This window comes from Pipistrellus kuhlii, unplaced genomic scaffold (assembly GCF_014108245.1).
Source record: "Pipistrellus kuhlii isolate mPipKuh1 unplaced genomic scaffold, mPipKuh1.p scaffold_m20_p_18, whole genome shotgun sequence".
Lineage (NCBI taxonomy): Eukaryota > Metazoa > Chordata > Mammalia > Chiroptera > Vespertilionidae > Pipistrellus > Pipistrellus kuhlii.
In genome coordinates this window covers 16894099-16914037 of record NW_023425493.1, presented here as the reverse complement: position 1 = coordinate 16914037, position 19939 = coordinate 16894099, and the positions used below count along the sequence as shown (strand labels likewise).

The following is a 19939-nucleotide window of genomic DNA, read 5'->3' as shown; positions in this document are numbered from 1 at the left end:
CGTAATCTTTGTCAGGGAATTGGTTTCAACAAGCAAAAAATCAAAGTGCTCAAGTCATCGCCTCAATCCAGCGCTTGCGCTGTGCAGAGTATACCTCCACTACGGCAAGACTGACCCAGCGAAGAGAAGATGAAGAACTCCAGTTGAAATAACCACCACCACATCATTTATCAGTGAAACCACGAAAGCACTGATAGGGGGCACTCTTAATAATCATGTTGAAACATAGTAGGTGCAAACTCACACGTAAGATCATCCATCCTACTTTGAAAATCAAATTGTGCCAGGAGCCAATCATCCTAGAAAAATCTAAAAAAACAAAAACAAAAACAAAAAAACAAAGACTAGAGCAAAATAGGCACCTGCCCAAAGAAAACTGTCATTTGTTCGCTGTAATAGGCCCCAGTTAACTCCAAACTGAGGACACTATCTTTAAAAACAGTAACATGAACCGAGTGTGGTGATTACGACCGGCCACATACCGGACACCTTAGGTTCCAGTGTTGGATGAATTAGTGGTTTTGCTAGAAATGATGCAATGCTGTGGAGCAGGAGGGAGCTCCTGCCCAGCCTGATGTAGACATGAACTAAGGCAGGGACGAGCCAGGTAAAGGGACCAAGGGCAAGGGCACGGAGGAGTACCATGAGCTTTTGGGGAAACATAGGCGGCTCACTGGTCTGGGAGCACAGGAAGGCCCATCCAGGGCGGATACGGGCTGGCTGGCCCCGAGCACACCCAGCCGCGGAAGGCTTTAACCAGGGTAGCAACGCCGTCAATATTTGCCATTTAGATGAATCACTGGCAGCTGGGCAGAGGATGAAATGGAGACCAGTTAATAACACAAATACTTCAGGCTGCTATAAAATGAAGGCAGAGGAGTGGTTCAAAACAACGTTACAGCTTGGGAGGTCAGAGCCTAGCTCTGAGACCGGGGGTTTGGGGTGGAGGAGGGTTGTACCCTATTGTAAGTCTCTAGGGCTGAGATATGCCTTAATCTAGAGATGCCAAATACCCAAAGAACAAGAGTTGCTCAGCAATAGGACTTGATTTTTAATTCCAAGAACAGGTAAACTAACTTATTTGGCCTCTTAAATACATATGTTCCCCCCTCCTCTTCCCCCTTTCTGGTAGGGGAGGGAATGAAATGGCACAAAGGGATTTAAAAAGAAGCAAGTCAGAAGTTATAAATGTTAGGTTGATTTAGAGCTGCTCTGGGCAGTTCACAGTTTGTTTACAAGGAGTTATCTAACCCTGAACATACTGTACATGGTAATGAGAAGTCGTCATGGCAAAAAAAAAAAAAAAAACCACAGCCAGCTTGCTGCCCCAGCCAACACAAAAACAGCCAGGAACAGTAGGGATGAAGGTGGGGTTTGTTGGTTTTTTTATTATAAAAGAAAAAAATAACTCCTCAGAATCTTAACGAACGAAAAGGAATATTTCACACTCAGAACAGACACCAGGATACAAAATTACAAGTGTTTTAACCCCAGTCCCGTCTCCGTCCCCTCTAGGAGGGGACAGGAAGGAGGCCGTGGAAGCAAACAAGCAATTCCGTCAGACTTCAAATCCCTACAAATATGATTAAAATCTAAACTGGTTTTGCTTTAAAAAAAATTTTAATATATCAAAAGGCCTGCTTTAGTGACATGCTAGTCCCCCAGAAAATAACCCAATACCCCCTTTGTCAGTAACATACATGCTCAAGTTGACCAGCCAACTCATATTTCTCAACCCCTGTGCATACGTGTCTTTCTAAACTAAAGCCATGGGGCTCAGGTGTCTGCTGTTATTTGCTCCTGTTAGCCAACCTGTGTCCCGAAGGGCAGGCAGGGCACAGAGAAACCCTCACATGGTAGTGAAGGTTTAATGGCTCCTAACAGCCAACTTCTCAACACTCCTCAAAAGGAGAGCCTTATTTCTAACAAGACTTCTGGCCTCAAATCTGGCTCCCGGTGACCAGAATGGTTTTTCTCCTTTAGAAAAAGCACACGTATCTGCACACCCATATATATATAATTTTTTTGTTTTTGCATTTAAATATAAAAATACTACTCTGATTTGTGTTGCAAACGGGAGGACCAAGCAATGAGAACTTGTTCTTTGAAGGTAGGGCTACTAACCCATCCCATCCCTTTATGCTGGGCTTGCCTTCCAGTGAGGGCCCTCAGCCCCAGGCCAGGGAAGCAGGCCCCTGCGAAGGAAGGGGTCACAGTTGGCAGGTAAGAGGGCTTCCTGCCTGCTGCCCCCCACCTTTCCTAATTCTCACGTTCATTAGGAAGCTGCTTATCAACTTTTATGGAACTTCCCAACCAAAGGGAGTATCTAACCTAGTCCCAGAGCAAGCCCAGCACTCCTATCCCCTTCAGCTACCTCAAAGAAGAAAAAGGTCCTCCCCCTCCCTTCACAAATACTATGCTCACTGTCCAGATAGCTACGCCCGTTGGACAAACACCTGATTAAGTGAAGCAGTGGTTATGTTTCCCCACTCCCCCCTCCCCACTAACACACTAGAAAGCTTCAGTGATAGGGGGGAAAAGAAGGATGTGTGTGTGTAAGAGACTAAGAACTTGACCACTCTAACCCGGCCAAAGAAAGCAAGAGATATTAACGGGGCACGGGGAATAAAAAAGGACCTTGATATTCTGCCCTTTTGAGTTACATTTGTTATGACAACAGAGGGGCGAGAGTGGGAGCAGGATGGAGAAGTAGTTAGGAGAAGCTAGATGGCTGCGAGTCTAGTCCGCTTAGTTCTTGTACTGGAAGGGCTCGTCGCCAGTTTCGTTGAGAAGACACGTGCGGATGAGGGCTTCCGTCACCGCGAAGGGGTCACAGTTGGCAGAGGGGCGCCGGTCTTCAAAGTACCCCTTCTTCTCCTGGCCCACAGCCCGGGGAATGCGGATGCTGGCGCTGCGGTTGGCCACGCCGGCGGAGAAGTCATTGATGTTAGAGGTTTCGTGGAATCCGGTGAGGCGCCGGGCATTGTCCTGGCCCCCCTTGGGGTCGTAGGCTCGGATGTGGTACTGGTGCCGCTTGCTCAGCCTCTCGATGGACTCCTCAATGTACCTAGAGGAAACAGAAAAGATGAGGGTCCGTCCACCTGTGTCCCCCAGGAAATCTGTCCTTCAGGGGCAGGAGCAGGTATGGATTTAAGAATGGAGTGACTTAGCTATCAAAGCCTTTTCCCAGTTCCCAATTCACCTCACCATCGCTCTAGCAGAGCAAACACCCCGCCTGTCCCTGTGCTCAGAATAGTGTCGCTATCCAGTACATGACACTTGTTGAATGAAAAGATCCCAGGCTTCCTCTTACCCATAAGCATTACATTCATTCACATGCTTGTACTGTTCCTTAGTTCCTACTGAAGGCTTTCAAATGCCATTTTATCTATGTCCACTTTATCTATCGCCACCCTTGAATTCTATTCCTGGAGTAATTTTGACACTTTCCAAATAGGAACAGAACCACAGAATTAGAAGCCACAGTGTTTGAAGCCACGTGGCAAAAGCTAAGGTCCGAACTAGGAAGTCGTGCTTGCTCATCCCCAAATACATCACATCCCTGGCAAGTCTCCTTGCACAGAGACAAGATGGCCACAGCGGGAGGAGGCACTCACTTCAGACCGTTCTCCTCTCGCATGGCCTTGGTGCTGAAGTTGGTGTGGCAGCCTGCGCCATTCCAGTTCCCGGGAATGGGCTTGGGGTCAAAGGTTGCTATCACTCCAAAGTCTTCACACACTCGGTGCAAGATGAAACGGGCCACCCAGAGATGATCTCCCATTTCGATACCTTCGCAGGGTCCTATTTGGAATTCCCACTAGAGAACAAGAAGATTGGCTTTGAATATAAAGCCAACGGCGCACCCCACTCAGAAGCTCTGAAACCCGCTCTCTTCTCACCTCTAGTCCACCCACCTTTTAGGTTTCGGGTTAAGGAGGGGAGCATCAGCAGTCCTGACTACCAAAAAGCCCCTACTTGCCTAGTGATGGGGAAAGCTGCAGAGCAGAGCCGCTTACCTGGGCGGGCATGACCTCGGCATTTGTCCCTCCGATCTTGATGCCAGCGTACAAGCAGGCCCGGTAGTGAGCCTCCACAATGTCCCTGCCGTAGGCTCTGTCTGCTCCCACGCCGCAGTAGTATGGACCTGGAGAGGCATCAAGGCGAAATGTCAAGAGAGGAAATCCAGAACGCCCCTTCCCACCTAAGATGTATCGCCCAAGGTCAGCAATCAGAAAGCTCAGACACTGGCTCTCCGGAAATCACCATTCCTGCCTTCACCTGGCAGTGGGGCAACAGAGCAGGGGGCTCCTCCATGGAGCCAAAGGTTTTCCCCCAGGATCCACGGTTAAACATCTATGTTTGGGTCTGGGGTAATGTGAGGGCGAAGTATGACTCCAGCCAGGCTCAGGGACACTCCCAGAGCTTTCTGATCCGTAAGGAGTCCCTGCCATCTCTGGGGAAAGAGGCTTTCCTCGCCAATGAAGCAGCCGGGGAGGAGCAAGTTGACCTCTCACCCAGGAGACTTACCTTGGGGTCCAGGGAAGCCGTTGGAAGGCCAACCAAAGGGGTGTCCATCTGTGCCCATGAGAGTATATTCCTGCTCCATTCCAAACCAGGGGTGCTGATTGCTCACCATGTCCATTATCCGTTTGCAGGTATATCTTAAATTGGTCTCTAGAGAGAAAAAAGAGAGTCAACAATCCTTTAGAGACATCTGGGCAAATATACATCTCTGGTGCTGATGGGGAGGAAAATTTCTTCCGAATCCGCATAGCCAAAGTGTTGAGTAAAAGCTAACCTGGCCCCGTTTTCCTTTCGGGGTCCCCTTGGTATGAAAGAGGCAAATGGGAGATGCTGTAATTATAAACACTTGTAGGGAGATTCCCCCAAAATTTGTTCTAATCAAGTCACATGACAGTAGCTCCAGGAAAGCACAAGTGTTCACCTTATCAGCATGCTGGCCACCTCCTAAGGATCTGATGCCAGGCACTTAAAACTGTCTATTCACAATACAGCCGCTTCTACAGTCAGATCCATTCCAAGTTTCTTGGGCATTTAGAGCCAGATCTACAATTCTTATTGAATCACTTGTGTATTGGGAGCCTTGCATTTAGGTGAGAAGATGTAGTGCTGAGTTATACAGAACTGGATAGTGCAAAAGAAAAACTTACAATGAGATGAGCTCAAGCGGAAACAATTTCTAAGCCAGACCGGAACTTTAAAATAAGTAAATACAGGCATACTGACTGCCTCACTCTGCCCCAGGACCCATTTTAAGAGGTCTCTATCAATCCACAATTGAGTTTTCTTAACCACCCTGAGAAGGGTATTATACATCTCCACCTTTACCAGCGAGAAAGGAAGGCTCAGAGATGTGAGGTGGCCTGCCCAGGTTACTACAAGGCAGGCAGCAGAGCCAGGAAACCCATGAGTGTCTTTGCATCAGAGCTCACGCCCTTTGCCACCATGATACGGTCTTTCAGAACAAAGGCATTACGGTCTAGTCATTCAGGGACTTGCCAAGAAGACCCAATGCCAAAGTGTAGCAAGAGACTCTACAGAAGTGAGATTTCAGCTGAGAACTGGGAACAATAGGCATGCCTGAGGAAACCCAAAGGTGCGGGTACAGCAAACCTCAAGGCAAATGTATGTCATCCATGAACCAAGAGGCTCACGTTTCAGTCAGTGGACAGACAAAGCAGAAAGCAAGCGGTCTGGAATGAGACAGCAACCAATCGTTGATGTCAAACTGTTCTCAATGATTTGCACATATTAACTCACGTAATCCTTCCAGCGACTTTAGAAGGTGGATTTTATTACTCACTTTTAGAATGAGGGAAATGAAGGATAGGAAATAAACACCTTGCCCACGTTCATAGCTAAGAAGCGGCAGATCCCAAATTCAAACCCAACGTTCTAACTTCAGAACCATGTTCTTAAAAATCTACAGGCAGGCAGGCCGGACTACGTCCTGGGGGGGACTCCACCAGCAAACAGATTTAGAAGAATTCAATTTTATGCAACCAATAGACCACAGGAGGATGGCCCACTTTACCACTTTGAATGAGGAAGTTCAAGGTGGAGAGAAGCTCGACCGACCCCCTAGACTCCCGAAACATTCCAAGACAGTCTAGTCTCCCCATTGCTAATTTGGCAATATCCTCCCCCTTTATTCCATTCATGAATTGGGGCGGGGGTATCCATATCTATCTATTCCCACCTGCGGGTTTGTGGTTGTACTTGAAGACTTCACAGAATATCAGCTTGTTGGGGTCCTTGCGGAAAGGGTCCCGAAACATGGCAACAGGAATGAGATACATGTCACTGTTGGAGCCTTCCGACTGCATAGTACTGGAGCCATCAAAATTCCACTCGGGCAACTCTGGGGTGAAAAGAGAGGAAACTTAAGTTAAAAAATGCACAGCTTTCCAGGTAGCATGCAGCCCTTCACGTACCCATCTACACTCTCGTTTCTCGAAAGTCAGTGATTCATGTCTGCCACTATTATTAACGTGGGCTGTGACGTGTGCACGTAGCTCTAGAGTTCTGAGTTCTAGTAAGACCCTTACATCACTTCCTTAAAGAGATAACAGCCACAAGAACATGCTAAGAACGATGTTTCTTCCCTACATAAAACCACCGGACACGCTAAGGAGACAAATTAAAATATTCTGACATCAGCACTCAGTCATCATTTAAAATATTGAAATAGGGGAAACAAGGATCATCAATTCCCCCACGAGACCGTCTGTGTGTTTCTTCTTTCTCTGATTCATCACCCCCGCCCTGACTGTGTCTATGGTCTGTCCTTATTTTATAGATGAGGAAACAAGACAACCAGCAGAATGACTTATTCTAGGATGGTCCCACACCACCACTTATCCACTTTTCCCACTATTCTTAAAAGGCCTGGTGTCTTCCTCTCTCCAGCTGATTGAGTACTCCGAAGGCACAGACCAAACCCTTACCTGTATCCCCAATGTCTTTCTAAAACCCGCCACCATAGCAGGGACGCAATGTATGTCTTATATTATGGCCATTCATTCACTCAAATGTCAAATTATCAGAAGAGGCAGCTATCCTAAAAGTAGGTTAGAAGTGACAGTTGTTCTCTGATCCCCTTTTCTAGAAGGAGGAGAGCTATGGCTTCCTCTAGACCAAAAAAAGAAAGGCTACAACTCATATAATGACTGCTAGAGGAACAAGTAATAAGATTATTTAAAAATTTCCAAAAGTGGAGCTGGTGTGGCTCAGTGGTTGAGTGCTGGCCTATGAACCAGGAGGTCATGGTTCGATTCCCGGTTGGAACACATGCCTGGGTTATGGGCTTGGTCCCCAGTGTGGGATGTGCAGGAGGCAGCCAATCAATGATTCTCTCTCATCATTGTTTTTCTCTCTCTCTGAAATCAATAAAAATATATTTTTAAAAATTCCAAAAGTGCCATCCATTAAAAACACATGAATGGCTAGTCCTTCTAAGAAAACACTTTAGGGTGATGACTTTGCATCTAGAACCCCAATGATATGAGTTCAACACAGTATTCAAAGAGTTTGCAAAGTAGGTGTCTCAGTCAGATCAGAGCAGTGGTTAACAAACTGGGTTCCTGGGGGTGCCTTAGGCCAACTAAAGGCTACTCAAGTTGGCAAAGTACCCAGTCCCCTTATACCCCCAAACCAGGCTTTATTTTTTGTCTTCTATATACTGACTTAACACACAAGATTTCATTTAAATAAAGGAGTCCATTGTTCCCGTGCTTTGAGGCAGAGTAAGAGCTTAATGTTGAGTTGACTGAAGTCTGAAAAGCCCTGCCTTAGAAAAGCTTCCCAAACGGAACAACAAAGAGGCCCAATCGAGTGGCTGGGTCTCAGGCCGCCCACCCAGCACAGACTCCCCACTCTGCTCACCGTCTATACTCTTGGGCTCACTGTCCAGGGTCCGGGTCTTGCATCGCAATCCTTCCCCAGTTCCGTCAATCCAGATATACATAGCTAGGACTTTATCCCCCTGAGGCAGGGACATGTACATCTGCTTGATGCCTTTGTTCAACTGGGAACTCGCCGAGGTGGACATGGTGGAAGTTGTTCTGGTAAGAAAAAAAATAAAAATAAAAAATAAATGAAGAACACCAATTCCAAAATAATGCACTACAGGAATCCCTCTATAAGGACAATGAAATCAAGAAGTCACAGCAGGAGGGGTGACCCCTCCCTTTGGAAGTGACACACTCAAGGGTCTATTTATTACTCAGATTTCAGGGGATTAGAGATTTATATTAAGACAACAATCTCCTTATAAGCTTCCTCAAGCTAGAATTTTGAGGGCTAAGCTTTATTTATTTATTTTTTCTCTCTCAGTGTGGCCATGGCAGGGAAACTGTCTTGTTTATTTATTTATTTACTTTTATACTAAGACACTGGGGGAGGCGGGGAGGGAACCCAAAACAAAAGACACAAACGTTCAGACACACAAATTTACAGGACAGACATGATCTTTTAATACAAGTAAAACCCAGCCACTGAAAGGCTTGGCTGCTATGGTCTCTGGGTGAGTCTTCCCCCTTTGCCTGGCATCCCAGTGGGCATGTCGATCAATAAAAAAACCCATTTTGAAGATTCCTCCAAACCATGGTGGGGAGGGGAACCTCACATTTAGATAGTCGGTAGGACAAAACAAGGGGGTTGGCTAGGCTTAAAAGGCTGGTGGCTTGCTAGAAGAGCTGCCGTCAGGATAGCCACCAAGATTAAAAAAGAGCTGATCCAAGCTGGATCCTAAGATGCAGCACGCTGGCTGCCATAATTCACATCCGTCAAGGCCAAAATGCTCACTTCAGAAGGTAAGTTTGAGAATGACATGCTGAGCTCCCACTAGAGAGCTTTTCAGGGAATGAGGGGATTCCCACTTCTAAATGAAGATGTGGAGTTTCAAAAGCCGACGCACGCTAGAAACTGCAAGCCAAACCCCACAAAATCTCGGAAAAGAAGGCACTCCGAAGCCACAAAACCTAAGAGGAATCGGTTCTACCACTCCTTCCTCCTCCCCCCATCGGTGGCTGCAGGGTGGCTCAAAAGGGAACATATTGTTCTCCTCCTATGACTTGGGCAACTCTGGAGTACAATGACAAAGTTTCTATGGGCAACTGTCCATGTTTACCCAGCTGAAAACATCAGCTTCTTCCAATGTCTTCGCCCTTCCCCTGGGGAAGAGGAACTTTGCCGACCCCGTCCAGAAGACTTGGTGGGTCCAATCCCACCCTCACCCCCCACCCCTGCCTCTTTTAAGCCCAGAAGCAACAATCAATCCCCTGCTCCCTTCTGCTCCCAATAAAAGCTACAACCCAGGCTCCAGCTTTCCTCCCAGACATCAAAGCACACTTCTTCCCATAAGCCTGGGGTGGGGATGGGGGTGGGGAGAGATCTTGGATCTTCTGCTCTTTTCCGAGACACAAGTTGGTCGCCAACAGCTTAGTTGAAGAGAAAAATAGGGTCCTGCCGGGTTTGTTTGTCTTTTTTTTTCTTTCTTTCTTTTCTTTTTGAGCTGTTTCTGCAGCTGCTGCTGGCTGGAGGTCCTCCTTCCCGGGCTCCTCACTCACCCCAGCCACAGAAGGTCAAGCGGATCGCCAAGGTTCCTGTCTCTGGACTTTCTCTTTTTGCTGTGGCGCTCCAGCCTGTCCTCCGTGTCCGGCTCTTGCTGGAACATGGTCCGGAGTTTCACGGGCGAGGGAGTCTCACGTGGCGAGGGGATTGGACCCGGCGAGGCCGCGGGGGAGGGTGAGGGGGTCACCAGGCGGTTGGTCTCGCACCAGGACGAATGCTGGTGGCTCGTGGTCTTCACCTTCACCCGGGACTTCTCCCCTGGGTTCATGGAGTAGGCCACGAAGCCAAAGCAGTTGGAGGGCAGCTCGGAGGACAGGGACTCCCGGTCATTTTCATCTTGCTTCGCTGCCCTCGACGCCGAGGATCGGCGGCTCGAAGAGGATCCCCCTGGGGCTCCCCCGTGGTAGTTGGAACAATCCACTTTGAGCGCAGCCCTTTCCTACTATTAAAACGTCCCGAAAGTTGGGTGCCCCGCCGCCCCTTGGGCCCCCGGCCCGATCTCAGGGACTGGCACTGGGAGCCATACCCCTAAGGAGGGCCAAGGCTGGGGGGACCGCGGGAGCGTCAACCCCGGGGGTACAGCGCGCCCTCTCCACCGGCCAGGCCCGCCGCTGCGCCGCTGCCCGGGCTCCCCATTGTTCAGTCACAGTGGCCAGGTCCCCGGGACGGGGCCGCAGCTGCAGCTGACCGCACTCCCAGGCCACTAGCCTCCACGGCAACCACGGGAAGAGCATCCAGACCGCGGCGATCGCCGCGGAGGCCCCACGGAGGAAGGGGGCGGCGCGCTCCTGCATGGGGCCACCCGGCGATCTAGCCACCGTGCACCCGGCACCCCCGGGCGACCTCCTCCAGGGGCGGCGCTTCGGGCCGCCGGCAGCCCGAGGGAGATCACAACAAGTCCCCGCCCTCCTCCCAGCCTGGCGACGCGACCCAGCCACCCCAGGCCCCACCGCAGCCAAGCGCAAGGCCGCGGGGCGCGCCACCGCGTCCCCGGGCCCCGCTTACCTGGGGTGCGAGCAGGCGGCGGGGGCAGGGGGCAAGGGGCCGGGCGGGCAGGCCGTGAGAGCGAGGTGCAGAGAGGAGAAGAGAGGACGCGGGGAGTGTTGCTCAGACACTCGGCTCTTCTCCCATCCTCGGCTCTGCGGGGCCGGCTGCCGCCCGCAGCCTTTATGGGCGGCCCGGGCCGTCCCCCCCGCCCTGATTGGCTCCCGGCGGCCGGCGGCCGGGGCGGGCCGGCGGATGCACCGCGGCCATTGGGCAGCGGGCGGCGCCGCCGGGAGAGAAAGGAAGGGAAGGGAAGGGGGCCTGGGGGGGGAGGAGGAACGCCGAGGAGGGGAGGGGGCGCCGGGCCTGGGGAGGAAGGGAGGGAGGGGAAGGAAGGGGCGGGAAGGAGGGCGGGCTGCGTCACGCGAGGTGAGTTCCTGCAGGAAAGACCCTGCCCGCCCCGGTCCTTCCGCTCGCCACCGCGGGGCGTCCCTGCAGCGCCCCCCGGGCTCTGGAAGCGCGCCGCCAGCCGCCCGCTGTAGCCTCGGTCCCTGCAGCCGTCAGGTTGGATTAAGTTGCAAAAGAGGCCTGTCTTTCGGGAGGTCCTACAGAAGACCCCGTAGGAAATTCTGACCCAGTGCAACATAAATTAGCCTTTTGTTGTTAGAGACCCGCCCCCCAATCCTCCACCCCCAACCCCAGACCCATTCTCCGTGCTTGTGGCAAATTGAGAGGGGCGCAGGGCGCAGGGGCCGGGTAGCCCTGGGCCTTCGGGGAGCTCTGTGCAGAGAGGGGACCCCCCCCCCCCCGGGGGTAGGCCTGGGTGGGTTTGGGTGAATGACCAGATGTCTTCGAGCTCACATTTATAGCCATCGTGCTGTGTCTATGGTACCCTCCATAGAGAGGAACCTGAGGGCAGGAGAAACAAAGCGAGGGACCTGCCTGGTTCCCCTTCTGTTACCCCCAAAGCAAGCCAGTCTCTCTGGGCCCAAGTTTTCTTGTCTGCAAATCAAGGTTTTCTCAAAGAGAGGACCTTTGGAGTTGCCCACCGGGATTGAAATTCTCTGTGTGCACACTTCCCCGAGGGCGGCTGAAAGGAAAGGGAGGTCTTTGCATAGCCCAAGGGTAGGTAGAAAATTTAGGGTTCCATAAACAAATCCTCCCTGGATTTGCTTTTTGGGTAATTTATTGTGCCTTATTTCTTTTTATCCGGAAAAAGAATCAGTATCCTCCCTCCCTTCAGCCTTGAAGCGGTGGTTGAGAACATGCATAGACAAACACAATTGCAAAATGCATGCTTGTCAACAGATGTAATTGTGTTTGTGTATTATATATGCAAATGTATATATATATATATATATATATATGCATATGTATATATGCGCCAGTTTTACTACTTCATCATTCTCTATTTTTATTCTCTGAAATCCATCTGAAGGTATCTTTCAGGAGCCCCAGTGTTTGAAATGGAGATTTTTGAAGGCCGAGAAGGCATGTTTTCAGTGCCTTCAGAAGAGGAAGGGAAGAAGTGTGTTCCTTTGGTTATTTTTTGTACCACAACTATGGAAAAGAAGTGTTGCCTGTGACCACAAACTCATGACGTGGCTTCTTGGTCAACATCCCTCCCTTTAAGAGTGTGTTTTAACACTGTGGTGCTTTAAAATGACAGATGCCACATCCACCTCAAAAGGGCTCTTGGCATGTTTCGGACAGGTGACATTCTGGACTGGGTAAAGCGTAAGGGATTCCAGGTGAAGTTTCGGTGCTGCCTGTTGGAATCTTATGACGTGGTTGTTGAAAGCCGGGGCTTCAGGTCAGACACACCGAGGTTCAAGTCTGGGCTTTACCTCTTACCAGCTTTGTGTTGGCTTAGCTAGTTAATCACATGAAGGCTCAGTTTCCTTGCCTACAAAATATTGTAGGGATTACTTGTGACGGCATTTGGAAATTAGCATAGTATCTGCAACGTAGTGCTTATGATTATTATAGGGTAAAATGTAATCTGGAGAGATTGGATTATGTCTTCCCCCATAACAACCCATTAGGTACAGCTTTTCTAACTCTCTTACGCTCCACTGTTAGTTTTCTGAGAGTGGGGCTTAGACCTGGTGGCAGTGAGCTGTCTCCATTCCATTTCTCTCTGTGAAGTCTTGAGTTGAAGTTGGTTGAGGAGGTTGGCATGGAGGAAGTGAAAAGTTCCTTTTATAAACAAGATGTTCTATTCTACTCACCACCTCCATCCAGCACTTGAAGTGGGAATGGCAAACATAATAGAAAGTGGAATAGTAGCAAGTGCAGTTTTATTTTTTTTAGCTTATGGTATCATATTTTGTCCTATGAATGCTTGCTAGGTATCTGAACATCCTGAGTAGCTTATTCATCTTGTAACTCCCAATAGTATCCAGGGTGAGTGTTCAATAAGTGGCGTTTGCTGACCACACAGATAGGACAGCAGCACCCAGAGAACATGTGGCTGGAGCTGCTTTTCCAAGAATGGAAATGGATGTGCTTTGAGCCATTCATGTGACCAGGGACATGCTTTATCAGGGCTGGCCACAGAGTCCATGACTGCTGGGTATTTCAAGAGGGAGCAAGGGGCCTTGTCCTCCTCGGCCCACCCCATACTTGCTTAAACCATCTGAAATAGGGCTCATGGGAGTCCAAGGGCTGATCTGGGAATCTCAAAAGGGTCCGAGAGAAGAAAAAGTCCTGTTACTAACTGGTTCACCCCTAGGAACCCAGACTGTACTTTTGCAGAAGTTAAAAGTAGAACAGCCTGTTTCATCTAGTCTGGCTTTGCTGCGTCTGCTGCCCTTTGATCTCCTTCCCCTTCTTCCCCAAATGGCCACCCACCCCGTTCCCCACCCCCTCGGTAAAAAGGGCATTAGAATGCTTGAGCCTGTGAACTCGCCTACCTCTTGGTACACTCAGTATCAAAGCCGACAGGCGTGGGGGTGGGGGGGGCTATTACATGTGCTTCAAATTCAGGTTTTTGTCTCTTAAGTAGAGTCTGTATGTCCCAGGGGTGGGTGGAGCAATTTTTTATTATTTTTGCTAATCCTTACTGGAGGATATTTTTCCATTGATTTTTTTAGAGAGTGTAAGGGAGGAGGGAAGATGGAGAGAAACATCAATGTGAGAGAGACTCATCATTTAGTTGCCTTGGGAATCACCTGGGGCCTCAGAGGTACATACCCTTGTCTGGAATTGAACCTGAGACCCTTCATTCCTTGGGTCGAGGGTCTATCCACTGAGCCAAACCAGCTAGGGCTAGGTAAAGATTTTGTTCCATATCAAAGGATGGCCAGGGACTAAAAGCATTTCTTCCATGTTGCTCTGTTGCCTGAAATAAGGGCCTTGTCTAGGGCGGGTTTACTGTGAGTTCACTTTTCAATTTCTATCTCTTTTGAAGGACTTATTCTCACCCTGCAGGTGGGAAGCCCTTAATCTGGTAGTTTGAGGTGCCTTCCCAGGGCCTGCATGGCTGCCTTACACTCTTTAGAGACACGATTTGGGTTAGGGTTCAAACAGACCTCAATTGTCAGCCATAACATGTAGTTTGAGAAATGGAGGTTTCCCCAAACCTGAATGATTTCAATAGGCATTCGACAAAAACCCTTAAATCAGACTAACAGCTCACAGCTGAGAGCCTGGCTTCAGCAACTCCCTGGAAACCCAACCCCAAATTGTCAATTCTTTTTGTTTTCAAACAAATCAATACCAGTTCTTTTCAAAAGAATAGACCATTGTATAATCTTAAAACAAAATTCAAAAAGAAGGCAAGGAACAGTCTTGGAAGTTCATGTCATTACTCTTAAACCACATTTAGGGAAGAAGTTGCAGGTGGCCAAGCTTTCAAATTTCATGACACAATTAAGGGAGGAAAGACCAGGCTTTACCTTAATTCAGTACCTAACACTGAACACAGAGAAATTGTTCTTTATATCCTTTCTGATGGTTTGATATTCTTTTTTGTTTTGCTAATTTTTTAGCCTGGGATATTTCTTTCCCCATTGATTTTTACTGGTAGGGAGAGTGGAAGAGAGGGGGAGAGAGGAGAGACATATCAATTGGTTGCCTCCTACGCGTGCCCCAACAGGACCAGGTTGGATGGAGCCTGCAACCAAGGTAATGCGCTTGGACCAGACACAAACATTTCAGTCCTTGGGCCGACATTCTAACCACTGAACAACACCAGCTAGGTCAATTGATATTCTTAAGCTCCGGTTAGAAAATGACAAGTTCAAACCTCAGCTGTGTTTCTTTAGCCTTGCTTTTGAAGGCTCCTTGAAGTAATTTGAATACAGTGAAAACTTGATTTCTCAAACTCCATGTCATGGCTGAAGGTTTGAGTCACTTTGAGCCCTGCCCCAAATCTTGTTTCCAGTAGGAAACTGCTTGGAGAGTTGGGAAGAATTAAGTTTCTCTTCGCTAACAACATGGGAAAATAAGAGGAAATTAAAGCTGTGCAATTCTGGAATTAGATGTTCATATTATTCTGTCTTAAAGGTGAGGACACTGAGGCCTCAATCAGTAGCTTGCTGATGTCATCTTAGGGCAGTATGTCACAGCCTGTGTGCTTCCAGTATGTAATTCCCTTGAGAGCCTTACTCTCCTTCACTTTCTGTAGTGTCAGGCTGTGGACAGTGCATTCCTGGACTACCACCTTTAAAACACTGAAATCTCTACCCAAGTGCAGGGACTAATCTAAGTTTAAGTGCCTTCCATGTAGTGGACATTCAGTATATTTTCTGTGAACAACTAGATTACCAGAAACAAAAATGTTTTAAGGTTCCATTTAAAGGGATCTTTGGAGATCATCTTTCATATTCAATAACTGGCCCCCCAGTTTCACTGTTTTGTAAGTCTGGGATATTCACCGATAAAATGGGCTCCTTATTCCCAATGTATGGATGGATCTATCTCTGTTCTCTAGAATGATGGGAGCATTGATGAAGTTTATGAAAAAGGTGAGGTGAGTTAGCATTGCAGTCAAAACATTACTGGGATCAGAGTGTGCCCTTTTTTTAGTTGGTATTTTTCCCAAAGATATCCTCAGCTGGGTCCAAGGTCTTCCTCATCCCTATCCCTTTAGTTGATTTGAATCCCTGTGTATTTAACATGCACATGCCAAATTTCCATGAAAAACAAATAGCCCTGTGGTATGTTTTCTGGATGCTTGGGCAATACTTAGACTGGCTCTGTATTTTTCCTGATCTCCTTTATCTCTCCCCTCCGCCACCCCTGCTTTTTAAATCATGGGAGACTTGTTTACCAAGTTGGAGAGCTAGAGGCTTAACTGGAGTGGTGTGAACGTAGTGCCCTCTGGTGGAATTTCGTGCGCATGACATGTCTCCCTGCAAGTTGAAGAGTGGGAAGTTGTTTTCTTGACTGGCTTTCAAGGGGAGGGCCTCTCTGTTGCATCTCAAATATAATAAGTGAATAATAGGTAAATGTATTACACTGGGTATTGAAGAAGTATTATCCTGTGGGTATCAGTTGATTACCAGAGGCTTGTTTATGATTATAAAATTAAGCCAGCTGACTAGAAATGGGCAGCAAGCAGCGAGTGTGGTGTTTCGCCTTCTCCCATCAATGTGTACCAGAAGTGAAGAGAGAGAAGGTCCTCTTTAAAAAAGGTCATTGAGAAAAGTATAGAACCAACAGTTAAGGGGGAATGGCAAGGATCAGGAAACTTGGTCACAAACAAGTTTTATCCTCAGCCCTCACATAGATCTGAGCCTAAAAATTTAAGACCCAGCTAGAAGTTGAGAGTTAGCCAGATATTCTAATATTCTCTCTCTCTCTCCCTTTGCAGGGGGGAAGGATCTGGGCAGGGGGTGTGATGGACAGAAAGTGTGACAAGAGAAACATCTTTTAGGGGAGTCTAGAGTGCTTGCACTGCTGCTTGCTCTTTTTTCTCTTTTCTCTCTTTCTCAACAATTTCATTTTGAGGATCACCCCCTTCACCATTGCCATTAGCAAAATCAAGGTGACCCTGAGGACATAGTCACTGGCATGAGTCAGACACACCTGCACTTGAATTCCTGTCGTGCTAGCTGTAAGACTTGGGCAAGTCCACCTGTTGGGTCTTATCATTGTTTGGAGGTTCCTTGTAGAAATGCTTGTGAGAATTATATAAACAATTAGCACAGTAAACAATTCAGGAACAGAAGAGTGGATTTTATTATCCCAAGAATGAGGAAGAGAGTGGGCAGATGACGAAGGGGATGACTTAAGCTTTAGGCTTCCCGAGTTTCACTGACCTTCCGACCTGTCTGACAACACTTTTAGAAGAAACGTGAAGACAGAGATTTTGAAAGCAAACAAGCCTTTCTTCAGCATCTCCTATGCTACATAGTTGGCTCATAGGAAAGTTTATAACTTGATCTGGCCTACACTTTATTTTATTTATTTTAAAATGTATTTTATTGATTTTTTACAGAGAGAAAGGGAGAGGGAGAGAGAGTTAGAAACATTGATGAGAGAGAAACATCAAACAGCTGCCTCCTGTACACCCCCTACTGGGGGTGTGCCCGCAACCAAGGTACATGCCCCTGACATGAATGGAACCCAGGACCCTTGAGTCCGCAGGCCAATGCTCTATCCACTGAGCCAAACCAAGTCAGGGCTGGTCTACACTTTAGATGACAAGAACAGGCCTCCCCAAGGGGAATGATTTCAGAAACAGAGCAAGCAAAGTGTATCAGCTCTATGAGCCAGGGAACAAGGTGGGTCTAGAGACTGTCTAAGAGGCCCAGAACAAAGGAGTCATAGTGGAGAAGCCTCCTTGGAGGTGCGCCATGGTGGGAGGTTGAAGGTGGGTCTTACGCTGGGTACCAGATAACATGATAAAAATGTGATGATGGGACGGCTTTCTGTGAAATAGAAGGGAGTGAAATTTTGCCAGTGCTCATGAATAGGATCTAGTACATTACATGTGCTAAGTGGTAATGGTGAATTAGGTACGCTTTGTCTGGAACAGGACTGATAAAATAGGAAGTTGGGAAAATACTGACCATTTGGGTTCTATAAATATTTCGGCTTTACAAATTTGAAATGTTACTGTATTAAAGCATTAATAATAGTCTCAATTTACTAATTGGAAATTAACCTGGTCCTTAAAGAACTTTCTTTGGGAGGAGGCAAAATTCTGTTGATGTGATAGAGCCATTTTGGTGAGCAAACAAAAATACCCACTATTCTTTATCAGGGGGAGACGTGAACGATTGCAGTGTTGAATTGTAAGAAATGATTATTCCCTAAGGTAAAAGGCAATCACTTCTACCCAGAGAAGTAGCTGGTAGATGGAATGACTGCTGGACTCCCCTCTCTTCCCTTCAAAGGCTTCCCTTCCATTGCATTTTAATCCCATGGCTTTTCTTGCACATTTATCTATTCACTTGGTCCTCTTCCCCTCCCCCTCACCAATCTATTCAGCATCCCTTTCTCAGCCCCTTCCCATTATCCAGCAATTCAAAGTTCAGGAGATATGCCAGCAGACTGAGACCAAATGCTCTCTCCATTACCTTCATTGGAGACCAAAGCGGATACAATGCTCATGTCTGAGAGAACCTACAAGGAGGAAGAAGGGATGGGCCATGTGCAGGTATCCTGGGCCCTATCTCAGGGTGAGCTCTCTGGGAGAAGAGCCTGGTCATCTTTCTCTGACAGCTCCACTTCTGGCAGCAACTGGTAGACGGGTCCTTCAGTGTGTGTATAATATGGAGCTTCTTTGGATCCCATCAGCTTCGACCTGGGTCTGTAACAGTGATGCCAAAAGGAAGAGATGCCGTAGATTCCCAGCAGGCACAGAGCATTGACCATCACATGCCAGCAGAAGAAGGTGGTGACAAACATGATGTCACTGATGTCATCATCCTGCCACGGATAGCCGCTGATGGGTCTGTACAGAATAAAGCCTGCCTGCATCAGCCAGGAGCCCATCATCAGAAACAGGAAGGTCTCAGTCATGGAGAGGTAAAGCGCGTTGGGAGCCCACAGCTCGGCAGTGAACACCAGCATCAGCAGGAATACCACCAAGATGAGTAGGGAGTGAACCTGCAGTTCCACCCCTGTGGAATCCTGAACGTGCGACACCAGCAGCATCAGGAGCACGTAGAAGACCAGGACCAGGCCGCCTTTTTCCAGGAGCACACACCTCTGAGGCAGCAGGTTCTTGCTCGTGACATCTACACAGCCATTGAGGGCGAGGAGGACGAACATGGTGAGGTGCTGCCACTCTTTGGGGAACAGAAATCTCGGTGGCAGCTCCCTGTTCATCAGTACCAGCCCTCCTTTCACACAGCCGTTCTCATAAGCTATCAGGATGGAGCCGGCCACTATTTTCAACAAGCCTTGGTAGGATATTTCCCACAGCCTGGCCCACCTTCCCTTATTTCTTGGAGGACATGAAGGATTCAGGAGAGAGTTGTTGACTATCACAGCTTTGGAGACCACAATTGCCTGATACAGTCCGTACAAAAATAGAAACAGCCCCGGGTACACGTGGCCGATGAAGGTTCCCATGGAACTACAGATCGTCCTAACGAAAGAGAGACGAACGAAACTTGGGCACGTCCACACCTTCTGGGGCCACTCCGAGGTCTAGACTTTGGAAAGAATTGCCTTCCACCAACTTTTATCATCTCACCCCACCCACTGCCACCCTACAGAGAGGAAGTGTTTCTGGAATCAAACCTACACCTTTGGTGGTGTAAAAGCATCGTTGTTCCATTCCATTCTGGTACATTGGGAACTGGCTTCTGCCAAAGAAGGAAGTGGATGAATGTGTGTTTAGGGGCTCCCCTCTATGGCCTTTGGGGTCCTTCAGGTCACTCTTGTCCCTTTCTCCCCTGGATTCCTTTCCCTTGTGCTGCCCAGCACTTAGAGCAGAGGAGAGAGGACCACGGGATGGGGTAGGGGTTGCCATGCTATCCAGAGGTAACCGGGGTACTCACAAACCCTTGAATATATCATTCAGTACCTCTCAGACATAACTTGGGTCCAATTGTAAGGTTTCCTTTCTTGATACATATATTTATAAACATTTGGTTATATATCCATTTAATACATACTTACCGTCTACCTGGCTTTTCGGTCCTTTTATAGACACATTCTTGAAAATGACCAAGAAAGTTCCCTTCACCTCTTCCCCTTACCTCTTCACATCTTTGTCCCATCCCTACCCCCATGTCAACAGCTCTACTGGACCTAAAAAGCTACCTTTGATATGACTTTAGAGAGAGTGGTGGTTTTGTAGTGTATAAACCTAAGCTTGAGTCATGTTTCCCAGAATTCCCTTTCCTACATGGTTCCAGGTTGAGCTGGCTATCAGAGAAATTGACCTGAGGATCTGAAG

General features: G+C 48.1%; 2 protein-coding genes across 4 annotated transcripts; both read right to left on the bottom strand.

Moving 5' to 3' along the window:
• Positions 1-1362: 1362 nt before the first annotated feature.
• On the bottom strand, positions 1363-10771 carry GLUL (glutamate-ammonia ligase). 3 transcript variants are annotated; one of them, XM_036443100.2, is made up of 7 exons: positions 10600-10771; positions 7906-8084; positions 6221-6382; positions 4528-4674; positions 4017-4144; positions 3618-3817; positions 1363-3067 (listed from the first exon to the last, which is right to left on the bottom strand). In XM_036443100.2, exons 2-7 carry the CDS (start codon positions 8069-8071, stop codon positions 2749-2751), a joined length of 1122 nt encoding a protein of 373 aa, XP_036298993.1. In that variant the 5' UTR covers positions 8072-8084; positions 10600-10771; the 3' UTR covers positions 1363-2748. The 3 variants fall into 3 exon arrangements, with proteins under 3 accessions (XP_036298993.1, XP_036298992.1, XP_036298994.1); XM_036443099.2 differs by lacking the exon at positions 10600-10771 and adding an exon at positions 9591-9713; XM_036443101.2 differs by lacking the exons at positions 6221-6382; positions 10600-10771 and adding an exon at positions 9591-9716.
• A 7433-nt stretch (positions 10772-18204) lies between these two features.
• Positions 18205-19231, bottom strand: LOC118721788 (transmembrane epididymal protein 1). Its single transcript, XM_036443103.2, has one exon. The coding sequence runs from the start codon at positions 19105-19107 to the stop codon at positions 18205-18207; it is 903 nt and encodes a 300-aa protein (XP_036298996.1). The 5' UTR covers positions 19108-19231.
• Between the last annotated feature and the right edge of the window lie 708 nt (positions 19232-19939).

Excerpts from the sequence above, each read along its gene's own strand:
- GLUL (XM_036443099.2), bottom strand. The coding sequence starts at position 9,697 with ATGTTCCAGCAAGAGCCGGACACGGAGGACAGGCTGGAGCGCCACAGC. Across the intron at positions 3,818-4,016 it reads CCGAGGTCATGCCCGCCCAG|TGGGAATTCCAAATAGGACC; the intron begins GTAAGCGGCTCT and ends CTTGTTCTCTAG. Across the intron at positions 3,068-3,617 it reads CGAGAGGAGAACGGTCTGAA|GTACATTGAGGAGTCCATCG; the intron begins GTGAGTGCCTCC and ends TGTTTCCTCTAG.
- LOC118721788 (XM_036443103.2), bottom strand. The coding sequence starts at position 19,107 with ATGGGAACCTTCATCGGCCACGTGTACCCGGGGCTGTTTCTATTTTTG.